The sequence below is a fragment of the Bufo gargarizans genome, chromosome 1 (genome assembly GCF_014858855.1).
Source record: "Bufo gargarizans isolate SCDJY-AF-19 chromosome 1, ASM1485885v1, whole genome shotgun sequence".
Classification (NCBI taxonomy): domain Eukaryota; kingdom Metazoa; phylum Chordata; class Amphibia; order Anura; family Bufonidae; genus Bufo; species Bufo gargarizans.
The window spans coordinates 694,479,763-694,504,473 of record NC_058080.1 but is presented as its reverse complement, the minus strand read 5'-3'; the positions used below and the strand labels follow the sequence as shown (position 1 = coordinate 694,504,473).

Here is a 24,711-nt window from a genome sequence, read left to right as displayed (position 1 = left end):
CTCAAGCTTACCGAACAGCCTGTTCTCTCGTAACCGTTGCAACACTCGTCTGACATCCATAATGTGGGCCTCCATGGATTCAGAATATACCAAGATGTCATCCAAATAGACCACCACACACTGCTGCAACAGGTCACGGAAAACATCGTTGATGAATTCCTGGAAGACTGCGGGCGCATTGCACAACCCAAAGGGCATAACCAAGGATTCATAATGACCGGTCCTGGTGTTAAACGCGGTCTTCCACTCATCGCCCGCCTTGATCCTTACCAGGTTATATGCCGCCCTCAGGTCGAGTTTGGTAAAGACCGTGGCCCCTTTGAGGCGATCGAACAGCTCGGAAATCAAGGGTATCGGGTAAGCGTTCTTGATCGTGATGCGATTGAGACCCCTGTAATCGATGCAAGGCCTCAACTCACCGCCCTTCTTTTTCACAAAGAAAAATCCAGCTCCTGCCGGGGACGAGGATTTGCGAATGTGTCCGCGTGAAAGCGCCTCCCTCACGTACTCCTCCATGGCCTCATTCTCCGCTACCGACAGTGGATAGACTTTGCCACGAGGAGGAACGGCACCAGATTGTAACTCTATGGCACAATCGTATGGGCGGTGCGGAGGTAGGGCAACTGCGCGCACCTTATCGAATACATCCCGGTACTCTTCGTATTCAGGAGGCAACAGAGAGTCCGAGGAAGTACACAGCAACTTGACAGGCCCATGGATGCAACTAGCCCCACACTGCGGTGACCACGAGAGGATCTCGGCCGATCTCCAATCGAAAGTCGGATTATGCTTCTGGAGCCAGGGGTACCCCAAGACCACCGAGTAGTGTGGAGACGAAATCACCTGGAGACAGACCGACTCTCTGTGAACGGCACCAATGGCTATCCCCACTGGAAGGGTCTCATGAGTCACGTGTGGCGGCAGAAGGGGTCTGCCGTCTATCGCCTCAAGAGCCAGTGGGGAACCTCGAGGCTGCAGAGGAATGGAATTGGCGGCAGCGAACACACTATCAATGAACAAACCACCAGCACCAGAGTCCACCAACGCCTGGGTCGTCACCGAGCCCCCGACCCAGGAGAGGACAACAGTGATCAGTGGTTTGTCAACACGGGAAACCGGGGACGAGGAGACTCCACCCAAGTTCTGCCCCCGACAGGATCTCAGGTGCGAGCGTTTCCCGGACGGTTCGGACATGCCAACCGAAAATGCCCACCGAGACCACAGTACATGCATCGGCCCTCGCGTCTCCGGAGTACCCTCTCCCCCTCGGACAGGCGAGCAAACCCCAGCTGCATGGGTTCACCCCCAGACAAGTCATCCCCAGGAGGCGTGGGAGGAGAGGGAGGCACGGGTGGGACAGCAAACGTAGGCGCCAATCTGTTAGAAGACCTCCGCAGGCTCTCCTTAAAGGAAGGTCTCTCCCTGAGTCTGGTGTCAATCAAAATCAGGAAAGAAATAAGAGACTCGAGCTCCACTGGTAGGTCCTTAGCTGCAACCTCATCCTTCAAGGCATCCGAGAGACCATGAGAGAAAGCAGCGACCAGAGCCTCATTATTCCAGCCCACCTCTGCTGCCAGGGTACGAAACTCAATGGCGTATTCAGCTACGGATCGTGAACCCTGTCTGATGGACATAAGGAGCTTCGCAGCAGAGGCAGCACGAGCCGGCACATCGAATACCTTCCGAAGAGAAGCAACAAAACCGGAAAACTCGGCAACCACCGGATTGTTGTTCTCCCATAAAGGGCTGGCCCAGGCCAAGGCCTTGTCCGAGAGCAGCGAGATCAAGAAGCCTACCTTTGATCTCTCAGTAGGAAAGGCATGTGGCAGCAACTCGAAATAAATGCCCACCTGGTTAAGGAAACCTCGGCACTGAGTTGGCTCTCCCCAAAGCGCTGTGGAAGGGGGGCAGAACCGGTCATACCCCGAGACACCGCAGGCGCAGCAACAGGTGTCGGGGTAGACTCTGGCGCAACAACCGGAGCGGCAGTAGGAGCGGGCCCAGGAGCGACAACCGACCCATCGGCAACGGAAGCGAAATGAGCCGTGCGTTCAAGCAGGGTTTGCAACGCCACAGCGAACCGACCCAACAGGTGATCCTGCTGATCAAGTCTGGCAACCAGCGTAGGTAGCGAGGATGGCCCTGTACCGTCAAAATTCATGGCTTGGTCCTAATGTCATGGAACCATGAACCAGACGTACAACAAGAGATAAGTGGAAATAAGACGGCTTTATTGAAAATCAAGCTGTAAGCAAAAGTCCAAACGGATGGCTAAACCGAAGCAGGGTCTTGCGTAGACAGAGGTCAGGAACCAGAAGGGTGGTCAGACGAAGCCTGGATCAGGAACCAGCAGGGTAGTCAGACGAAGCCAGGATCAGGAACCAGAAGCAGCAGCAGTCTTAGAAGCATGTGAACACAGGAGGACCAAGCAAGGAACTGAAGCCACAGACCTCCTATATATATGAGCTAGGCATCCAGCTCCTCCCAGTGGGAAGGAGAAGCCGCAGGGTGGGAGGCTACAAGAAACCCAGAAACCAAGATGGCCGCCAGCACATGTCAAACGAAGGAGAACAGTAAGAAGGTAAGACCATGACAGGCTCTCTCCTTACAGTGTGGATAATGTCTGCCTATCCTTTCCCTACAGTATGAATAATCTTTCCCTGAACTGCTTAATAAAGTCTTTCCTAATGACTGTGCCTAGCGCCTGTAACGTCTCTCGCTGCACTAAGTTCACTGTAAAATGGCTGCTGAGACCGAGAGGCTGCTGATTGGCTGTCTGCACGGCATTGTGGCTGCCCCCTCGTTCCCGGGCTTCTTACTTTCACTTGTTAACATGTGCAGCCGCCATTTTAGAAAAATATGATTCGTTACCAGAAACCACAAGGATATTCGACTTTGGGATAAATCAAATGTTTCCTGAAAATCAGATAGAATTCCACTTCGTCAACTTCGATTTGCTCATCTCTAAATAGGATAAATCCACTTTACGATTTAGTCCTTTGGGTGACTGTGTCTCAAACGTGAAAATCCATATAGTTTCTCTATTTAGTAATCTTTTGGTCCTTGTTTGTGTCTACTGACCCTTTCTAATACTTTAACTCTTAAGGGTTCTGTATTGGCTCAATGCATATGTGCAATAATGATATGAAGCCAGGCTCGGACTGGCCCACAGGGGTACAGGGGAATCCCCCGGTGGGCCCCTGAGCAAGATGGGCCCCTAGTCTCCCACCCCCTCGCACAAGTGACACATAATACATTAGATTTACTGCACTACAGACATATATTCAATGTTCAGCCCCTCAACCAGCCTATGCTCATATAAAAAACATGTTTATTATATTTGAATGTATCCGTATGGTGGGCTCCCAAAATAAATTTTACTGGTGGGCCCTAGGTACCCCAGTCCGACGCTGTATGAAGCCCCGGATTGTTTTCTATTTTTGATGTCTGTGATGCCTGACAAACGTTCACCTACTCTTGTTCTCAATTGTCATGTTGTACCCGATGTATTGTTGGTGACAACAGGTGCATTCGATAATATACACTATGTGTATGGCACAAGACCTCTGAGGAGATTGATTGGCTGCAGCAGTCATGTGACACATACACCTATGTCACTGCTGCTGCCTTTGTAAGCAAACATTGGGAGCAGGACCAGAGCTGTGATGCAAAGAATTGGGGGAACAGATGAGTATATATATTTTTTTCCATTTAAATGCATTCAGTTGCATGGGGGGGGGGGGGAACATTTTTTAAAGAAATGTCTCATTTTTGTTATGTTAGTAAAAATAATGTGTAAGTTTTTTATGTTGTAGCAAACAATTTTTATTTTTCTAAAATGTCTCTGTGGGAAGCTATATTGGAAACAAGAACTTTATTCATGTATTGACTTTATAGTGCATCAGGGTATGTGATTGTAATGGCATCTGAAATGAATAGGAATCAATTAACTGAAACATATCATAATTCATTATACTCTCGGAGAAGTGATGGAGTGCAGTACTTCCCCCGGAGATAGTGTACATTCTGCCTCATCTGGGCCTCCAGCTGTATAATAGAGTTGTTATAAATTGATCTACCCTGTAAGCATAATGAGATGTCTCTGCTCACCCTGTCCCAACATATACAGCAAATCTGACAAATGAGTTAAAAATCTGAAAATAAGTGTCGGCCTACAATGGCTGCTTTAGTGGCCACTGTGAAAATGTTCTTAGAATTTCTCTTTTTAGATAGCAGCAACACAATTAGGCTTAAAAAATATATATTAAAAATTCTCTACCTTGTGCACATACCTTGCAGTATCAATGCCAAGAGCCGTCAATGTTAAAGAGCCTCCCCTTTGTTTTATCTTGCTTGCTGCTTGTAGCACACTTTCCGTTGAGGAATGTGTATTCAAGTTAAACTCGTGAGTTACGTTTTCTCCATATTGAACTATTGAAACCTACAGTAATAAGAAAGCCAAGTAACCATTTCTATATGAAATAAAAAGTCACCAACATGGTGATGGGTATTTATAGGATAAAACATGTGCACCAGTAGGGTGGAACCAGTTACGAATTGTCCACAAGTGGCAGAGAAATTTCTGAATGGGGTTTGCAGAAATCCATGCGCTTGCTGGAGAAATAACCCTTAGGCCCCTTTTCACATGAGTGAGTATTCTGCGCGGGTGCAATGCGTGATGCAAACGCATTGCTCCCGCACAGAATCCGGACCTATTAATTTGAATGGGGCTGTGTAAATGAGCGTTAGTTTTCATGCATCACTTGTGCATTGCGTGAAAATCGCAGCATGTTCTATATTCTGCGATTTTTACGCAACGCTGGCCCAATAGAATTGAATAGGGCTGCGTGAAAATCTCATCACATTCACAAGCAAGTGCAGAAGCGATGCGTTTTTCGCGGATGGTTGCTAAGAGATGCTGTTTGTATACCTTCAGTTTTTTATCACGCACGTGCAAAATGCATTAAGGCCTTAATGCACACGACCGTTTTTTTTTGCGGTCCGCTAAAGCGGGGTCCGTAGGTCAGTGATCCGTGTCCGTTTTTCCTTCCGTGGGTCTTCCTTGATTTTTGGAGGATCCACGGACATGAAGGAAAAAGTTGTTTTGGTGTCCGCCTGGCCGTACAATGCAAGTCAATGGGGACGAATCCGTTTGACGTTGACACAATATGGTGCAATTGGAAACGGATCCGTCCCCCATTGACTTTCAATGTAAAGTCAGGAGTCCCTATTATACCATCGGATCGGAGTTTTCTCCTATCCGATGGTATATTTTAACTTGAAGCGTCCCCATCACCATGGGAACGCATCTATGTTAGAATATACCATCGGATTTGAGTTACATCGTGAAAACTTATATCCGACAGTATATTCTAACACAGAGGCGTTCCCATGGTGATGGGGATGCTTCAAGTTAGAATATACTAAGAAGTGTGTACATGACTGCCCCTGCTGCCTGGCAGCACCCGATCTCTTACAGAGGGCTGTGATCAGCACAATTAACCCCTCAGGTGCCGCACCTGAAGGGGTTAATTGTGCGTATCATAGCCCCCTGTAAGAGATCAGGGGCTGCCAGGCAGCAGGGGGCAGACCCCCCTCCCTCCCCAGTTTGAATATCATTGGTGGCCAGTGTGCGCCCCCCCGGCCCCCCCTCCCGCCCTTTATTCTATTATCATTGGTGGCTAGTGTGCGCCCCCCCCGGCCCCCCTCTATTGTATTAATATCATTGGTGGCCAGTGTGCGGCCTCCCCCCCCCCCCCCGATCATTGGTGACAGCGGAGAGTTCTGATCGGAGTCCCAGTTTAATCGCTGGGGCTCCGATCGGTAACCATGGCAACCAGGATGCTACTGCAGTCCTGGTTGCCATGGTTACTTAGCAATATTTGAAGCATCATACTTACCTGCTGCGCTGTCTGTGACCGGCCAGGAGCTCCTCCTACTGGTAAGTGACAGGTGTGTGCGGCGCATTGCTTAATGATCTGTCACTTACCAGTAGGAGGAGCTCCCGGCCGGTCACAGACAGCGCAGCAGGTAAGTATGATGATTCTAATATTGCTAAGTAACCATGGAAACCAGGACTGCAGTAGCGTCCTGTTTGCCATGGTTACCGATCGGAGCCCCAGTGATTAAACTGATGCACGGTTTGTTATCCGTATACATTTAAATAAAGAATTAAAAAAATATAATAATATAAGGCTTATAAAAAAATGTAAGACCCAATCTTGGAAAATCCCTTTAAGCAATGAAGGTGGAATGATAAAATGTGGAGACTGTTTCTCAGAGCATTACCAATTTACATTACATTGTCTAAAAATGACTGAAAATATTAGCTGAGACAGACTCTGGCATAAAGAGAAGAAGGACAAGCTGCCAAGAAGTATTTAAGATGGAGATTAAACATTATATTACCTGTGTCTGAGTTGAGTGTATTGTCATTTTTCGAAATAATTTCTGTAAAAATTCAGTCACGCTGATCCAAGGGTAGACACTGTTTGATCCATCAAGAACGATCACCAGGTCTAGTTGGTTGATACATTCTGGAAATACATCATCAATAATTGAGAATATTGACTATACACTACGTGCAGAATTATTAGGCAAATAAGTATTTTGACCACATCATCCTCTTTATGCATGTTGTCTTACTCCAAGCTGTATAGGCTCGAAAGCCTACTACCAATTAAGCATATTAGGTGATGTGCATCTCTGTAATGAGAAGGGGTGTGGTCTAATGACATCAACACCCTATATCAGGTGTGCATAATTATTAGGCAACTTCCTTTCCTTTGGCAAAATGGGTCAAAAGAAGGACTTGACAGGCTCAGAAAAGTCAAAAATAGTGAGATATCTTGCAGAGGGATGCAGCACTCTTAAAATTGCAAAGCTTCTGAAGTGTGATCATCGAACAATCAGGCGTTTCATTCAAAATAGTCAACAGGGTCGCAAGAAGCGTGTGGAAAAACCAAGGCGCAAAATAACTGCCCATGAACTGAGAAAAGTCAAGCGTGCAGCTGCCAAGATGCCACTTGCCACCAGTTTGGCCATATTTTTCCAAGCTGCAACATCACTGGAGTGCCCAAAAGCACAAGGTGTGCAATACTCAGAGACATGGCCAAGGTAAGAAAGGCTGAAAGACGACCACCACTGAACAAGACACACAAGCTGAAATGTCAAGACTGGGCCAAGAAATATCTCAAGACTGATTTTTCTAAAGTTTTATGGACTGATGAAATGAGAGTGAGTCTTGATGGGCCAGATGGCTGGATTGGTAAAGGGCAGAGAGCTCCAGTCCGACTCAGACGCCAGCAAGGTGGAGGTGGAGTACTGGTTTGGGCTGGTATCATCAAAGATGAGCTTGTGGGGCCTTTTTGGGTTGAGGATGGAGTCAAGCTCAACTCCCAGTCCTACTGCCAGTTTCTGGAAGACACCTTCTTCAAGCAGTGGTACAGGAAGAAGTCTGCAAGGTAAGAAAAACATGCTTTTCATGCAGGACAATGCTCCATCACACGCGTCCAAGTACTCCACAACGTGGCTGGCAAGAAAGGGTATAAAAGAAGAAAATCTAATGACATGGCCTCCTTGTTCACCTGATCTGAACCCCATTGAGAACCTGTGGTCCATCATCAAATGTGAGATTTACAAGGAGGGAAAACAGTTCACCTCTCTGAACAGTGTCTGGGAGGCTGTGGTTGCTGCTGCACGCAATGTTGATGGTGAACAGATCAAAACACTGACAGAATCCATGGATGGCAGGCTTTTGAGTGTCCTTGCAAAGAAATGTGGCTATATTGGTCACTGATTTGTTTTCGTTTTGTTTTTGAATGTCAGAAATTTATATTTGTGAATGTTGAGATGTTATATTGGTTTCACTGGTAAAAATAAATAATTGAAATGGGTATATATTTGTTTTTTGTTAAGTTGCCTAATAATTATGCACAGTAATAGTCACCTGCACACACAGATATCCCCCTAAAATAGCTAAAACTAAAAACAAACTAAAAACTACTTCCAAAAATATTCAGCTTTGATATTAATGAGTTTTTTGGGTTCATTGAGAACATGGTTGTTGTTCAATAATAAAATTAATCCTCAAAAATACAACTTGCCTAATAATTCTGCACTCCCTGTAATGTTCTATGTAATATTATATAATATAATAAACTCTACCTTGTACTCCTGGTGCAATTGAGTTCAGAACTTGAAATGTAGAACTGACATTTGAGCAAATTCCAGTAGTATAGTGCAAGCTGCCACATCTGTATGCATAGAGAGGTCCACAAGCCTAAGGAGGAATTGAACAAGTCAGTTCATAAATACAGTAACATACAAATAATAATTGGAATTAATCTGTTTTAGCCTGGGCCATTAAGGTCTATAAGTGAGCAGTGTGGTCTATGGTCTATAATAGTGGGACAGTACATTGAAGGCAAGCTTTAGAGAAATGTGGATGTTCCAAATTATTATTTAAATAAATGATGGAATCCAGCCATTCTGAAAAGTTTTACTTGGAAACAGAAGACAAACATTGCAAGCAGTATTTGAAATAAATAATAACATTTACCCCTAATGTAAGAAGTATGTTCACCTTTAAACCTGCTGTCACGTCAAAAACATATATGTGTATTTTAAGAATCCATCTGCTGCGATAATCAGCTAATGGTTTCTTTTCCAGTTCTGTGTGGCACGACATGGCGGCCATTCAAAAAAATAACTACCCATGTAATACATGGATAACAATAGACTGCCAGAGTAAAGACATTTTTACAAAGTGGCTCCTTTTTCTGGCTCATAGCAGTGGGTAATAAGCAGCGCGTCCTTATATGACATCCAAAACACCAAGTCAGTCCAATAGACTGAGGTTGTCTTCATGAGTCATGCCAGAGGACAGCAACAGTGGTGTGAAACTAATATGATTGAAACCAATGGGTTATCACGACAAGCCAGGCCCTCCAGATAAAAACTCGTAATGCAGTTCCTGCAAAACCTTATTCCCAACCAAAGTTATAGTCTAAAGGAGCTAATGCTCATCATGAACATTGGAATCAGTAAGGATCCCAGATGTCAGACCTCTGTAATCAGTACTTTAAGTCATCTCACCGACAGCAATATGCAATAATCCTTTACATGTTGACAATAATAGTTGACAATTGTCTGTTAGAATTTCCTTACCATAAAACCGCCTTTAGGATTGATGACCAAAGTGGATCCCATAGTCATGTTTTCTTTCACCTCAGTCACATTTGCAATGGTTGTAGATTCTATAACAAATTTGTAAAAAGTTGCATCCAGATATTACATACACAAAACCAATTAATATCAATCCATTTGTATATGTGGAAATTCATTTCTGAATTTATTTTTCTATTATTTTTGCTTGGAAGGAAAAACATTTTCATTGAATTATCAATTGCTTTATTTTAAAAGCCTAAGCATTAGTGTTGGTCCATCACCAAAGTGCTCGGGTGCTCGAGTAGAAAACCTCGAGATGCACAATGGAAGTCAATGGGAGAACCCGAGCATTAAACCGGGCACCCGCTGCTCTGAAGAGGGGAGGGTGTCTGGTTCAAAGGAAAAGGTCAGAAATTGATGGAAACACCACTGAAATGGTTTGGGACAGTGGTGTACCGCCCATATAGGCAGACCACGCCGTTGCTATGGGGCCCGCGGCACAGGGGGCCCCCGGAGCGCATGGAAGGCCCTGTCCCCTATGTCTACTCTGCTGCACAGACAGTTCTTCCTCCTAACCCCCCCGTGTTGGGACGCAGCACAATGGCTCCTCCTACTTCCAGTCAACAGCATCAGTGGGACCCCAGCTATGGAGACTTATAAAGCTACGGGATCTGACGCCTGGGGAGACGTGAGCAGCCAGGTAAGTGTGCCAGGTATGTGGACGGGATCAGACGGTGTATGGAGCCGTCTTCCGCCCCACTGCTTTTCCGCCGCTTCCGCAGTGGAACTTTTCTGTGTGCGGCCACGCTGACTTCAGCCGGGATGGATACCTGCACTTCCTTACTTGTCTATTTTTGAGTGCGGGTTCCTTCAGGTTACGTCTCCTCCTCCAAGCAGGGCTGGTCTCCTGCTCAAGTGCTCATGCAGCCCACTGGACACATCGGGCTGGGGCCCACCACTGGCACAAAGACTCTGTGGGGGCAGGTGCCCACTGCAAGGGCAAGGATTCATATAGCAAGTGCCCACTGCAAGGGAAATGATTGGACAGGTGCCCACTGCAAGGACAAGGATGGGGCAGGTGCCCACCTCTAGGGCAAGGAGCCACTGGGCAGGTGCCAACTGCAAGGGGTAGGGCTAATATGGCAGGTGCCTACTACTAGGTCAAAGAATGGGCAGGTGCTAATCGCTAGGGCGAGGAGGTACAATTGCTACAGTATGTGGGGGCAAATTACTATATTGGGGAAGTGTGGGAGAAATCACTATATGGGGGAAGTGTGGGGGAAATTACTATTTGAGGGAAATTACCAACCGCCCCCCTCCCCCCCATCGCCGGATCCGCATGACAGGGGGATTCAGCGGCAGCAGTGGGGGCATCAGGAGCAACGCAGGTGTCAGGGAGCGGTGCCTGGGCATTTTGGGAGGCATAATAGGGAGGGGGCAGGGTAGGAGCCATGGCAGATGGTGGGATGGGCCAGTAGTGGGTGGAGTTAGGCGCCTAATTCAGATTCTTGCTATGGGGCCCAATGACTTCTATGTACGCCCCTGGTTCGGGAACAGAATGGGGAGGATGTCTGGATGCATCTTGGACTCCCAGGTTGCTGCTGGGAACGATGTTGTTCGAGTAGTATGTCACTTTTACAGGCTGCACCAAACCAAAGCTAAAATCGATTTTAGAGGAAAAATTGTTAGGAAACATTCTTTCCTGTATATTCACTTGTATATAAAGTGCAAGTGGTGCCAAAAATTACGAGGGAGAGGCACTCCAATACAACCTGTATATTACATAAAGGAGGGTCTCATTTACATTGTGGTACAATTGTTCAGGTAGTGGGACTCCTAGACTCATAAAGCCTATGCACTAAGTGAAAGGGCTGCCAAAAATTACAAGGAGCCGTCACTCCAATACGCCCTTTATTACCCATAAAGGAGGGCATCATACACACCCTTGAAAAATTATGATTGATGGCCTGCTGGTGACCCTTTAAAACATTAGGGGTGAGGGCCTGCTGCTGAGCTGACCAGCTAAAAAAAATTGTGGGCGAGGGCCTGCTGCCGAGCTGACCATCTAAAAATTTTTGGGGGCGAGGGTCTGCTGCCGAGCTGACCATTTAAAACATTATGGGTGAGGGCCTGCTGTCGAGCTGAACATCTAAAAAATTTAGTTGATGAGGGCTTGCTGCTGTGCTGACCATCTAAAAAAATTTGTAGGCGAGGGCCTGCTGCCGAGCTTACCATCTAAAATATGTTGTGGGCGAAGGTCTGCTGCTGAGCTGACCCTCTAAAACATTACGGTTGAGAGCCTGCTGGTGACCCTCAAAAACATTATGGGTGAGGGCCTGCTGGTGACCCTCTAAAACATTATGGGTGAAGGCCCACTGCTGAACTGACCCTCTAAAACATTAGGAGCGAGGGCAGCCTAATAAGCATGTTGATATGATGGAGGAGGAGGACGAGAAAAGGGAGATTGAACCATATAACCTTTTTAGGGGTGGAAGGGGTGCATGGGAATACAGTGTATTCAATACATCATAAAAGCACATTTAGAGTGCCTTTATGTTCAGCCGCTTTCCTCTGGTGGAGTAGAGAAGTCAGGGGCAATCCAGGGCTTGTTCATTTTTATAAGTCAACCGGTCAGCATTTTCAGTTGACAGGCGGATGCGCTTCTCTGTTATTATGCCCCCAACAGCACTAAATACACACTCTGACAAAACGCTGGCGGCGGGGCAGGCCAGCACCTCCAAGGCGTAGAGTGCCAGTTTGTGCCACGTGTCCAGCTTGGACACTCAATAGTTGTAAGGCACACAGGGATCACTGAGGATGCTGACACATTCTTCTACGTACTACTTCACCGTCTTCCAAAAATTTTCCCTCCTTGTGACACTAGGCCACACATCAGGTTGAGGGTGCTTTAGGGTGCTGGCGGGGTGTCATAAAAGTGTCCCAGGCCTTGGAGAGTGTTGCCCTGCCTCTGTTGGAACTGCTGTGTGTTCCCCTGTGTTCCTTGTCAGCTGGAAGTTTTTGGAGCAATTTTTCCACAAGGATCTTCTGGTATTGCACCATTTTTCTCATCCTCTCCACCACAGAAATGAGAGATGAGAAGTTCTCTTTGTAGCAGGGGTCCAGAAAGGGTGAACAACCAGTAATCGGTGTTGGCCAAAATGCGTACAACGCGAGGGGCACGGGAAAGGCAGCCTAACATAAAGTCAGCCATGTGTGCCAGAGTCCCAACAAACAAGACTTTGCTGTCCTCATCAGGAGGATGACTCTCTGCATGATCAGATGGAATAAAAGTTCCATGGGTACTACCCTCTGTAGCGGAAGCAACCGTCTCCTGCTCCTCCTCATCATCATCCAATTTGCGCTGAGAAGACTAACTGAGGGTGGTCTGGCTATCACCCCGTGTACTTTCTTCCCCCATTTCCCCCTCTTGCACATGTAAAGCGTCCACCTTAATTGTGAGCAGCGAACGTTTGAGTAGACACAGAAGTGGGATGGTTAGGTGTTGGTCAGGGCACGGGTGATGTTAGGGGATACCTGCTGATGTAAGGCTGGGACTGCACACCGTGAAAAATATTGGCGGCTTGGGACAGAGTACCGCTGGACAGCCACCGCCATCAGGCTGTGGATAGCCTCCGTGTCCACAAGCCTAAATAGAAACATTTCCAGGGCCAGCAATTTGGAGAGCTGCGCATTTAGTGCTATGGTCTGTGGGTGGGTGGCAGGGATTTTGTGCTTTTGTTCTAAGGATTGGGGAATAGACATCTGTAAGCTGTGCTGGGACACAGAAGTGAATGTGCTAGCTGATGGTGCTTGCGATGGTCCCGGTGCATGGCGGGACGCATCCGGGCCTACGTCTTGGACAGGGGATTGGCCAGCAGTTAACACAGGGGAAGACGAGGCAGTGGTGTGACCCGCAGACACTGGTTGTGGACCTAGGCGTTCGGCCCTCCTATTTGGGTGCTTTGAGGCCATGTGGCGGTTCATGGTGGTGGTGGTAAGGTTGCTAGTGTTCACGCCCCTGCTCATTTTGGTACGGCACAGGTTGCAAATGACAATTCTTTTATCGACCGCACTTTCCTCAAAAAAGTGCCAGACTGCAGAACACCTACTAGAGATGGCCTTGCAGTTCGCTTGGTGGTCGTTTTTCATGGCGAACTTAGCAAGTTCACGATTCGCCAAACATGTGAACATATGGCGATTTCCTCCGGCGCCATATTTTTTTGCATTACGCCGAACTTCGACCCATGAAACATCGTATATAGTGCATTTGTATTGTGCAGCAGTTGTGTGCAGTTCTACTGCGATACCACAGGTATATAGAGGGACAAGCGCAATTGGAACAACTATTTGCAATGGGTGTGATATACCTGTTGCCCCACAAAAAAACTGATTGAGTGGTTCGATATACCTGCTTCCACAAAATATTGATTGAGGCCTGCGATATACCTTCTTCCACAAAATACTGAGTGAGGGGTGCGATATGCCTGCTTCCACCAAATATTGATTAAGGGGTTCTATATACCTGCTTAAAAAAAAGTTATTGAGGGGTGCAATATACCTGCTTCCACAAAATACTGATTAAGGAGTTTAATATGCCTGCTTCCACAAAATACTGATTGAGGGGTGCGATATACCTGCTTTCACAAAATATTGAATAAGGCGTTTGATATACCTACTTCCACAAAATACATATTGAGGGTTGCGATATACCTGCTTCCACCAAATACCGATTAGGGGTTCTATATGCCTACTTCCACAAAATACTGATTAAGGGGATTGATATACCTGCTTCCACCAAATATTGATTGAGGCCTGCTATACACCTGCTTCCACAAAGTGCTGATTAAGGAGATTGATATACCTGCTTCCACCAAATAATGATTGAGGCCTGTGATATACCTGCTTCCGCAAAATACGGATTAGGGGTTTGATAAACCTGCTTCCACAAAAAACAGATTAAGGGGTGCGATATACCTGCTACCACCAAATATTGATTAAGGGGTTCTATATACCTGCTTCCACAAAATAATGATTAAGGGGCTTGACATACCTGCTTCCAAAAAATACTTATTAAGGGGATTGATATACTGTCACTACCAGAGCTTTGAGACGTTCTCATAGCTCTGTTTCCACACCCCTGTGATGATGTCACTACTAGAGCTAGGAGGAGTTCTCTTCCCTGTTTCTCCGCCTCTGTGATGAGGTCTTTACTTTTGGTTTCCTTCCTCCCAGATGTTCCTCCTGTGTTTGATTTCGCTGCCTTTAAATCACCCCTCCTCCTTTGTATAGGTGCGGATTATACTCTTCATTTTGAGCTGTATCTCTCGCTTGAGTGTCTTCACCTGTGTTACTTCTCTTCACTGGATCTGTGTCCTGCTGATGCGAGTACTTCAGATATCGTCTGCTGACTTCGGATATGTTTGCACTGCGGCTGCAGCACCTCAGTTAAGTGTACAGACATTGTGTTTATCTGTTCTTTGCTGACTGGATCCGAGGCGACCCCTGTTCCGTCCATATACTGAGCAGGGCACCGGTGGCCGTGCCCCTTCCACTATTGTAGAGGTTTCAGTGGTCTTCAGCCTTAGGTACGCGGGCATGTCTCGATCTATCATTCGGATCCGGACATGCGCATAGCAGCTTAGGGAGAGCTATTAGGGTCTGGCAGGGGTCACCCTTATTCCTCCCTAGAGTGGGTCCGTCAGTTGTTATTCTCTGTGTACACTCTTGTTGCGCATTCACAGCCGTGACATTATAATCCGCCAAACCGTCCTTTTTTGACATGGATCCGCTTTCTGACCTGGTTGACCGCATGCAGGGTCTTTCTTTGGAGGTAGCGGATCTCCGTCAATCTATGAATCAGCTTCAAGCATTGGGCTCTGCTCCGGCCCATGGAGTCTGTTGCGAGCCAAAGGTCTCACTTCCGGAGACGTTCTCCGGGGGCAGTGAGAATTTTGTTCGTTTCAGAGAGGCATGCAAACTCCATTTTTGCTTGTGTCCCCATTCCTCTGGTAATGAGGAACAGAGGGTGAGGATTGTCATCTCCCTGCTCAGGGGTAATGCTTAGACTTGGGCTTTTTCGTTGCCATCGGGGGATCCCTCCCTTCGATCCGTAGAAAGATTTTTTTTAGCCCTGGGGCAGATATATGATGACCCGGATCGTGTTGCTCTGGCTGAATCTAACTTACGTTTGTTATGCCAGGACAAACTGTCTGCTGAGCTTTATTGTTCTGAATTTCGGAGATGGGCAGCTGATACAGGTTGGAATGATGCTGCACTCCGGAGTCAGTTCTCTCATGGTCTCTCAGAGAGATTGAAAGATGCGTTTGCTTTCCATGAGAGACCAACGTCCTTAGAGTCTGCCATGTCATTGGCGGTACGCCTTGACAGGCGTCTAAGAGAAAGAAACGAGACCTCTCTGTCCAGTCATTTTCAGTCTAGGGGCAGTGGTGCGGACTCATTTAGTGTGCAGGGGCCTCATCCTCTCTCGGTTCCCTCTGTGGAGGAGCCCATGCAGCTAGGTCGACTTGCCCCAGATAAAGGAGGATTTAGTCCTCAGAGAATGGTGTGTTTTTGTTGTGGGGGCATAGGTCATTTGGCTAATGTTTGTCCGTCTAGGAGATTCTTGAACTGTACTAAGAGTTATAATAAGAGAAAGACCTCAAAAAGTAAATCATCAAATTCTGCTTCATCTGCTACTTTGGGCAAAGTTGATGTAGGAATTGATGCTTTTCCTCTGACCTGCAGTTCCCGTTTTCTCCTTTCTGCCAGGGTAGCGCTAGGGAGCAAAGTCATTTCTTGTGAAATTTTTGTCGATAGTGGAGCGGCCGTCAATCTTATTGATACTCAATTTGTAGCCATGCATGGTTTTCAGGTTTGCACATTAGAAAAGCATATACCTGTTTTTGCTATTGACTCTGCTCCACTCTCACAGAGATCCCTGAAGGGCATTGTTCACAATATCCGGTTAGCGATAGGTGACACTCATGTGGAGGATATATCTTGTTTTGTCCTTAACGGATTGCCTTCTCCTCTAGTTTTGGGGTTACCCTGGCTTATTAGACATAACCCTACTATTGATTGGCAAGGAAGGCAAATAATTGAGTGGAGTGAGTTTTGTAGAGAGAATTGTCTCACAGCGATTTTTGCAGAGGTGTCTACTAAAACGGTGCCATCATTTCTCTCTGAGTTCTCGGACGTGTTTTCCGAGAGTTTTGCGTCTGCTCCCGTCTTGGTGCATCCCGATGTTTCCTTACCTTTTATTGTTGAGGTGGATGCTTCCAAGGTGGGTGTGGGTGCGGTTTTGTCCCAGGGCCCTTCTCCTGCCAAGTGGCGACCCTGTGCTTTTTTTCTCTAAAAAGCTCTCCCCGGCAGAGAGAAACTATGATGTGGGGGATAGGGCGTTGTTGGCCATCAAGTTGGCTTTCAAGGAGTGGCGCCATTGGTTAGAGAGAGAGGCACCCTATCACCGTGTTTACCGACCATGAGTCGGCCAGGCGTATGAATCCGAGACAGGCCAGATGGTCTATCTTCTTCTCCAGATTCAATTTTGTTGTTACATTCCGCCCTGGGATCAAAAATGTGAAGGCTGATGCTCTCTCTCGCTGTTTTCTGGGAGGAGGAAACTCCGAGGACCCGGGTCCCATTTTGGCGGAGGGGGTGGTCGTTTCTGCCCTGTATTCTGATTTGGAGGCCGAGGTCCAGGCTGCCCAGACTGAGGTACCTCCCCGTTGTCCTCCTGGGAAGTTGTTTGTGCCTCCTGAGTTACGTCACAAACTCTTCAAGGAACATCATGATACCGTTCTTGCTGGTCACCCCGGGAGTAGAGCCACGGTAGATCTCATTGCTCGGAGATTTTGGTGGCCGGCTCTCCGTAAGTCGGTGGAGGGTTTTGTGGCTGCTTGTGAGACGTGCGCTCGCGCTAAGGTCCCTCGTTCTCGGCCTTCAGGTCCCCTTCTCCCGTTACCCATACCTTCCCGTCCTTGGACACACCTCTCCATGGACTTTATCACGGATCTTCCTCGTTCCTCAGGGAAGTCGGTGATCCTGGTGGTGGTGGACCGTTTTAGCAAGATGGCTCATTTCGTACCCTTCCCTGGTTTACCCAGTGCTAAAACGTTGGCGCAAGCTTTTGTCGACCATATTGTTAAATTACATGGCATTCCCTCGGATATTGTTTCCGATAGAGGCACACAGTTTGTGTCCAGATTCTGGAAGGCTTTCTGTTCTCGTCTGGGGGTTCGGCTGTCCTTCTCTTCTGTTTTTCACCCGCAGTCGAATGGTCAGACTGAGCGCGTCAACCAGAATCTGGAGACATATTTGCGCTGTTTTGTGGCAGAGAACCAGGAGGATTGGTGTTTATTTCTCCCTCTTGCTGAGTTTGCTCTGAACAACCGTCGTCAGGAATCTTCTGATAAGTCACCATTCTTCGGTGCATATGGGTTCCATCCGCAGTTTGGGACATTCTCGGGAGGCGCTCCCTCTGGTTTGCCTGAGGAGGAGAGATTTTCCTCATCTTTGTCTACCATTTGGCAAAAGATTCAGAGTAATCTTAGAAAGATGAGTGAGAAATATAAGTGTGTGGCTGATAAGGGACGTATGCCTGGTCCGGACCTGAATGTGGGTGATCTGGTGTGGTTGTCTACAAAAAATATTAAACTGAAGGTTCCCTCCTGGAAATTGGGTCCCAAGTTCATTGGCCCTTATAAAATCTTGTCAGTCGTCAATCCTGTTGCCTTCCGTCTTGATCTTCCACGGGTTTGGAAGATACATAATGTATTTCACAGGGCTTTTTTAAAACCATATGTCCAGCCCACGGTACCCTCCTCTTTGCCTCCTCCTCCGATTTTGGTTGATGGCAATCTGGAGTTTGAGGTTTCCAGAATTGTGGACTCTCGCATTGTCCGCGGTTCTCTTCAGTACCTCGTTCATTGGAGGGGTTATGGTCCTGAGGAGAGGATGTGGGTTCCGGTGTCGGACATTAAAGCCACTCGCCTCGTCAGGGCATTTCATAGGGCTCATCCTGAGAAGGTGGGTCCTGAGTGTCCGGAGTCCACCCGTAGAGGGGGGGGGGGGGGTACTGTCACTACCAGAACTTTGAGACGTTCTCATAGCTCTGTTTCCACACCCCTGTGATGATGTCACTACTAGAGCTAGGAGGAGTTCTCTTCCCTGTTTCTCCGTCTCTGTGATGAGGTCTTTACTTTTGGTTTCCTTCCTCCCAGCTGTTCCTCCTGTGTTTGATTTCGCTGCCTTTAAATCACCCCTCCTCCTTTGTAGAGGTGCGGATTATACTCTTCATTTTGAGCTGTATCTCTCGCTTGAGTGTCTTCACCTGTGTTACTTCTCTTCACTGGATCTGTGTCCTGCTGATGCGAGTACTTCAGATATCGTCTGCTGACTTCGGATCTGTTTGCACTGCGGCTGCAGAACCTCAGTTAAGTGTACAGACATTGTGTTTATCTGTTCTTTGCTGACTGGATCCGAGGCGACCCCGGTTCCGTCCATATACTGAGCAGGGCACCGGTGGCCGTGCACCTTCCACTATTGTAGGGGTTTCAGTGTTCTTCAGCCTTAGGTACGCGGGCATGTATCGATCTACCATTCGGATCCGGACATGCGCATAGCAGCTTAGGGAGAGCTATTAGGGTCTGGCAGGGGTCACCCTTATTCCTCCCTAGAGTGGGTCCGTCAGTTGTTATTCTCTGTGTACACTCTTGTTGCGCATTCACAGCCGTGACATATACCTGCTTCCACCAAATATTGATTGAGGCCTGCGATACACCTGCTTCCACAAAATACTGATTAAGGGGATTGATATACCGTCTTCTACTAAATATTGATTGAGGCCTGCAAGATTTCTGCATCCACAAAATACTGATTAAGGGGATTGATATACCTGCTACCACCAAATATTGATTGAGGCCTGTGATACACCTGCTTCCACAAAATACTGATTGAGGGGTTTGATATACCTGCTTCCACCAAATATTGATTGAGGCCTGCGATATACCTGCTTCCACCAAATACTGATTAGGGGTTCTATATGCCTACTTCCACAAAATACTGATTAAGGGGATTGATATACCTGCTTCCACCAAATATTGATTGAGGCCTGCTATACACCTGCTTCCACAAAGTGCTGATTAAGGAGATTGATATACCTGCTTCCACCAAATAATGATTGAGGCCTGCGATATACCTGCTTCCGCAAAATACGGATTAGGGGTTTGATAAACCTGCTTCCACAAAAAACAGATTGAGGGGTGCGATATACCTGCTAACACCAAATATTGATTAAGGGGTTCTATATACCTGCTTCCACAAAATACTGATTATGGGGCTTGACATACCTGCTTCCAAAAAATACTTATTAAGGGGATTGATATACCTGCTTCCACCAAATATTGATTGAGGCCTGCGATACACCTGCTTCCACAAAATACTGATTAAGGGGATTGATATACCGGCTTCTACTAAATATTGATTGAGGCCTGCAAGATTTCTGCTTCCACAAAATACTTATTAGGGGTTTAATATATCTGCTTCCACAAAATACAGATTAGGGGTGCAATATACCTGCTTCCACAAAGTGCTGATTAAGGGGATTGATATACCTGCTTCCACCAAATAATGATTGAGGCCTGCGATATACCTGTTTCTGCAAAATACGGATTAGGGGTTTGATAAACCTGCTTCCACAAAAAACAGATTGAGGGGTGCGATATACCTGCTTCCACCAAATATTGATTAAGGGGTTCTATATACCTGCTTCCACAAAATACTGATTAAGGGGATTGACATACCTGCTTCCAAAAAATACTTATTAAGGGGATTGATATACCTGCTTCCACCAAATATTGATTGAGGCCTGCGATACACCTGCTTCCACAAAATACTGATTAAGGGGATTGATATACCGTCTTCTACTAAATATTGATTGAGGCCTGCAAGATTTCTGCTTCCACAAAATACTGATTAAGGGGATTGATATACCTGCTTCCACCAAATATTGATTGAGGCCTGTGATACACCTGCTTCCACAAAATACTGATTAAGGGGTTTGATATACCTGCTTCCACCAAATATTAATTGAGGCCTGCGATATACCTGCTTCCACCAAATACTGATTAGGGGTTCTATATGCCTACTTCCACAAAATACTGATTAAGGGGATTGATATACCTGCTTCCACCAAATATTGATTGAGGCCTGCTATACACCTGCTTCCACAAAGTGCTGATTAAGGAGATTGATATACCTGCTTCCACCAAATAATGATTGAGGCCTGCGATATACCTGCTTCCGCAAAATACGGATTAGGGGTTTGATAAACCTGCTTCCACAAAAAACAGATTGAGGGGTGCGATATACCTGCTACCACCAAATATTGATTGAGGCCTGCGATACACCTGCATCCACAAAATATTGATTAAGGGGATTGAAATACTCGCTTCCACTAAATATTGATTGAGGGGTTTAATATACCTGCTTCCACAAAATACAGATTAGGGGTGCAACATACCTGCTTCCACCAAATATTGATTAAGGGGATCTATATACGTGCTTCCACCAAATATTGATTAAGGGGTTCTATATACCTGCTTCCACAAAATATTGAATAAGGGATTTAGATATACCTACTTCCACAAAATACATATTGAGGGTTGTGATATACCTGCTCCCACCAAATATTGATTAATGGGTTCTATATGCCAACTTCCACAAAATACTGATTAAGGTGATTGATATACCTGCTTCCACCAAATATTGATTGAGGCCTGCGATACACCTGCTTCCACAAAATACTGATTAAGGGGTTTTATATACCTGATTCCACCAAATATTGATTGAGGCCTGCGATATACCTGCTTCCACCAAATATTGATTAAGAGGTTCTATATACGTGCTTCCATAAAATACTTATTAAGGGGTTTGATATACCTTCTTCCACAAAATACTGATTAAGGGGTGCGATACACCTGCTTCCACAAAATACTGATTAAGGGGATTGATATACCTGCTTCCAAAAAATACTGATTAAGGGGTGCGATACACCTGCTTCCACAAAATACTAATTAAGGGGTTTCATATACCTGCTTCCACCAAATATTGATTGAGGCCAGCGAGATACCTGCTTCCACAAAATACTGATTGAGGAGTTTGATATACCTGCTTCCACCAAATATTGATTGAGGCCTGCGATACACCTACTTCCACAAAATACTGATTAAGGGGATTGATATACCTGCTTCCACCAAATATTGATTGAGGCCTGCAATACACCTGCTTCCACAAAATACTTATTAAGGGATTGATATACCTGCTTCCACCAAATATTGATTGAGGCCTGCAATACACCTCCTTCCACCAAATATTGATTAAGGATAGAGATGTCCTGGTGGTTCGCAATTCAACAAACATGCGAACATATGGCGATATTTGCACGGGCCATATTTTTTTGCATAGCACCAAACTTTGACCCATGACACATCCATCAGGTGAGACTCACAGAAATGAGTCAAAAATTCGCAGTTCGTGGCTTTCCAGCACAAATACTGAAAAGTCACACAGAGCGTGTTAGTGATACAAAGAGAGATGACCTACTAAAATCTAAAACTAGAGTCAGTACGAAACAGGATGGTAGAATTCCCTGTGTAACTACTTACTCCACTTGGAGTACCTCTATCAAAAAAATTATATACAAACATTGGCAGATCCTACAAAGGAGTATTCCCAGCATTTTCCACTCCAAACCCCTGATGTCCTACAAACGCCCACCCATAATCCGTGATCAGCTAGTGAGATCCGACTTTGGATCCGCAAAAATGGATGCACAACGTACCATCACGGGATCCCCCAACCTGGGCACCTACCCTTGTTTGGGATGTGCGCAGTGTGGCAATGTCACAAAAGGTAATTCTTTTACCCACCCCTCATCAGGGAAAAAGTACTATATTAAGGGCCACTTTTCATGCATGACAAACTATGTTATTTATCTCATTAAATGCCCTTGTGGCCTGGGATATGTGGGCGAGACCACACAAAAAATAAAAGACAGAATCAGTCAACACAAATCTAACATCCGCACTAACAAGAAAGAAGCCCCTTTAGTACACCATTTCCAGGAACACAAACATACGCCTAGCCAACTACGTTTTCAGGTCATCGATTGGGTCCCCACCCCCAGGAGAGGGGGGAATCGTGATGAGATGCTACACTTGAGAGAGATGCAATGGATCCGCCGTCTGGGGACGTTGGGTCCAGGAGGTCTAAATAAGGATTATAAATATGCTTAAACTAGCCTATCTTCATGAATAATTAACCCATGTGCCTTTTTCTTCCTAATAGGATCTTCATCCACCACGCATCCCTATGGGCCCATATAGAACGTCTACTTTAGACCTCCATAGTCCTAACTTGTATACCACTCGTTCTGGGTATAGTATGCCTGTAGATGTAGCTATAGATTGAAACTGAAAATGTATATGTCTGATACGCAGAGGCCTGTGGCACCTCAGAGAACTGTGCCCTACACTGATTGTTCTGCTAAAATCATGTATACCCACGTGAAGTCACATCTATAAGTGGATCTAGCCCCTCCTTATGTCAAATCATAATAGGGAACCTTATTACAGTGCCTGACCTGCGCGATCCCCTCTTTTCCATTCTAGTGCCAGAAGCCAAGATGGCGCCGCGGACACAGGGCATTATTGCGCATGCGCCAGGCGCCCAGTAACCTGAAGCCTGCTTGCTCCTCCCTCACGGGGGCCGTCCCCATCACACTGACCCACCCCTCACATGCCGGCAATGGCCGGATATCCGATCCGGCCTCTGAATAAATACACCACGGCGTGCATCGCAGTTACCGCACGCCGTGAAAATACAGACCGGCCATCCAGGTACGTGACTCGGTTTCAGAGGACTCTGCTTCAGAGTACGCTAGTTTAGACCACTTATGTCCGCTTACTATGCGCTACTATGCGCTGCAAATAGATGACAGACACCACTGATGGGGCTTACGGTCCTCACTCGTGCCACATGCCTCTCCTTTCCTACATTGCATTGTATTGGATCATGTATGCTAGCCGCCCCCCCCCCCCCCCTAAGGTGTCCACAGGGGTGTAGTGTGTAACTGCACAACCCCCCTTTTTTCCCTTGACTAGCCTATACTGTGTAATCATGTGTTTAATCATTAATTTAACCTGCCACTTGTGCTGCTTTCCACGGAACCCCCCCCCCCCCCCCCCCTTTTATACCACTTGTTATAATCATGCTCTATTGAAATTATGCCTTAATCATGTTGCCGTCTAATCATGTCTCACTTGTTATGAATTATGAACTGTGATTTCTCATGAATTTTACTTTAATCATGTTAGTTTTGATTCTGATGCACAATATATGCAAAGAACCCAAACCCCTCCCCTCCCCCGCAACCCCTCTTTAAATGAATTGATGTATGCGGGCATCTCTCATATATATGTCTAACCATGCTAGTAATTGATATTAACTTAGCCCTCATATATGAGCAACAGTCCTTTGAAGGATATGAATTATGAATGATTTATTGAAAAAATAGTCAAATTATGGATAAAATTCCCATCCATTAAGGAGCAATAATATAATATGTTTCATGAGAATTGAGATATATGTATATATATGAATTCCAAGTGATGTGTATATGAATTTTTTTCCTTTCTGTTTTTAATTATATTGTCCTGTGTTTATATTTTTTTTGCATTTATAGCTTGACAAAGGGCACCAAATGGGCCCGAAACGTTGCAGACAGCAATAAATGTCATAAAATAACTTGAGAATATACCACTGGTAAATAAAGGTTGAATTACAAACTACATCGGTGTGCTGTTTCTGAAAAAATTTATTTAAAGCTACAATCTCACTCCGCGGGTGGAAGGAGGTAACAAGAGACGAGCACCCACAAAAGCCATTCAAATTAGACGTGTGCTGAGGTGTCATTACGATTAAGAACATCCATCAGGTGGGACAGGACAGCCAAATGAGACATCCAGCACATAGACACACCTCCAACCCTATAACTGAACCCGATCTGGCAGCCATTTTACATTGAGTTTTGCCAGTGTAGGGAGAGGTTACATTTTGGAGCAGGGACAGTTAGGGACACCAAATGCTAGCTAATAGGGCCACAAAAGTCCTTTTAAGGACTGGTATAGGTGTGCTATCGATAGGTGTGATATAGAGGGGTGTGATATACTTATAATATACTTTCTAACATAGAAATTATATTATAGTGTATTTGTATTGTGCAGCAGTTGTGTACGGTTCTGCTGGGATACTGCAGCTAGATAGAGGGACAAACGCTATTGGAGTAACTAATTGCAACGGGTGTGATATACTTGTTGCCCCCAAAAAAACTGCTTGAGGGCTGTGATAAAAACCTTCTTCCACAAAATCCTGATTGAGGGGTGCTATATACCTGTTTCTGCCAAATACTGATTGAGGGGTGATATATACCAGTTTCCACCAAATACTGATTGAGGGGTGCTATATACCTGTTTCCGTCAAATA

At 46.0% G+C, this 24,711-nt stretch overlaps 1 protein-coding gene across 1 annotated transcript in view; it reads right to left on the bottom strand.

Annotated features, from left to right (window-relative positions):
- ITGA1 (integrin subunit alpha 1) overlaps positions 1-24,711 on the bottom strand; it is a 276,177-nt gene that overhangs the window by 136,557 nt on the left and 114,909 nt on the right. Inside the window, exons 4-7 of the mRNA XM_044276225.1 lie at positions 9,169-9,257; positions 8,167-8,281; positions 6,409-6,536; positions 4,293-4,441 (exon numbers count right to left, since the gene is read on the bottom strand). Of these exons, the coding sequence (XP_044132160.1) occupies positions 4,293-4,441; positions 6,409-6,536; positions 8,167-8,281; positions 9,169-9,257 (481 nt within the window). The remainder of the gene's footprint in view (positions 1-4,292; positions 4,442-6,408; positions 6,537-8,166; positions 8,282-9,168; positions 9,258-24,711) is intronic.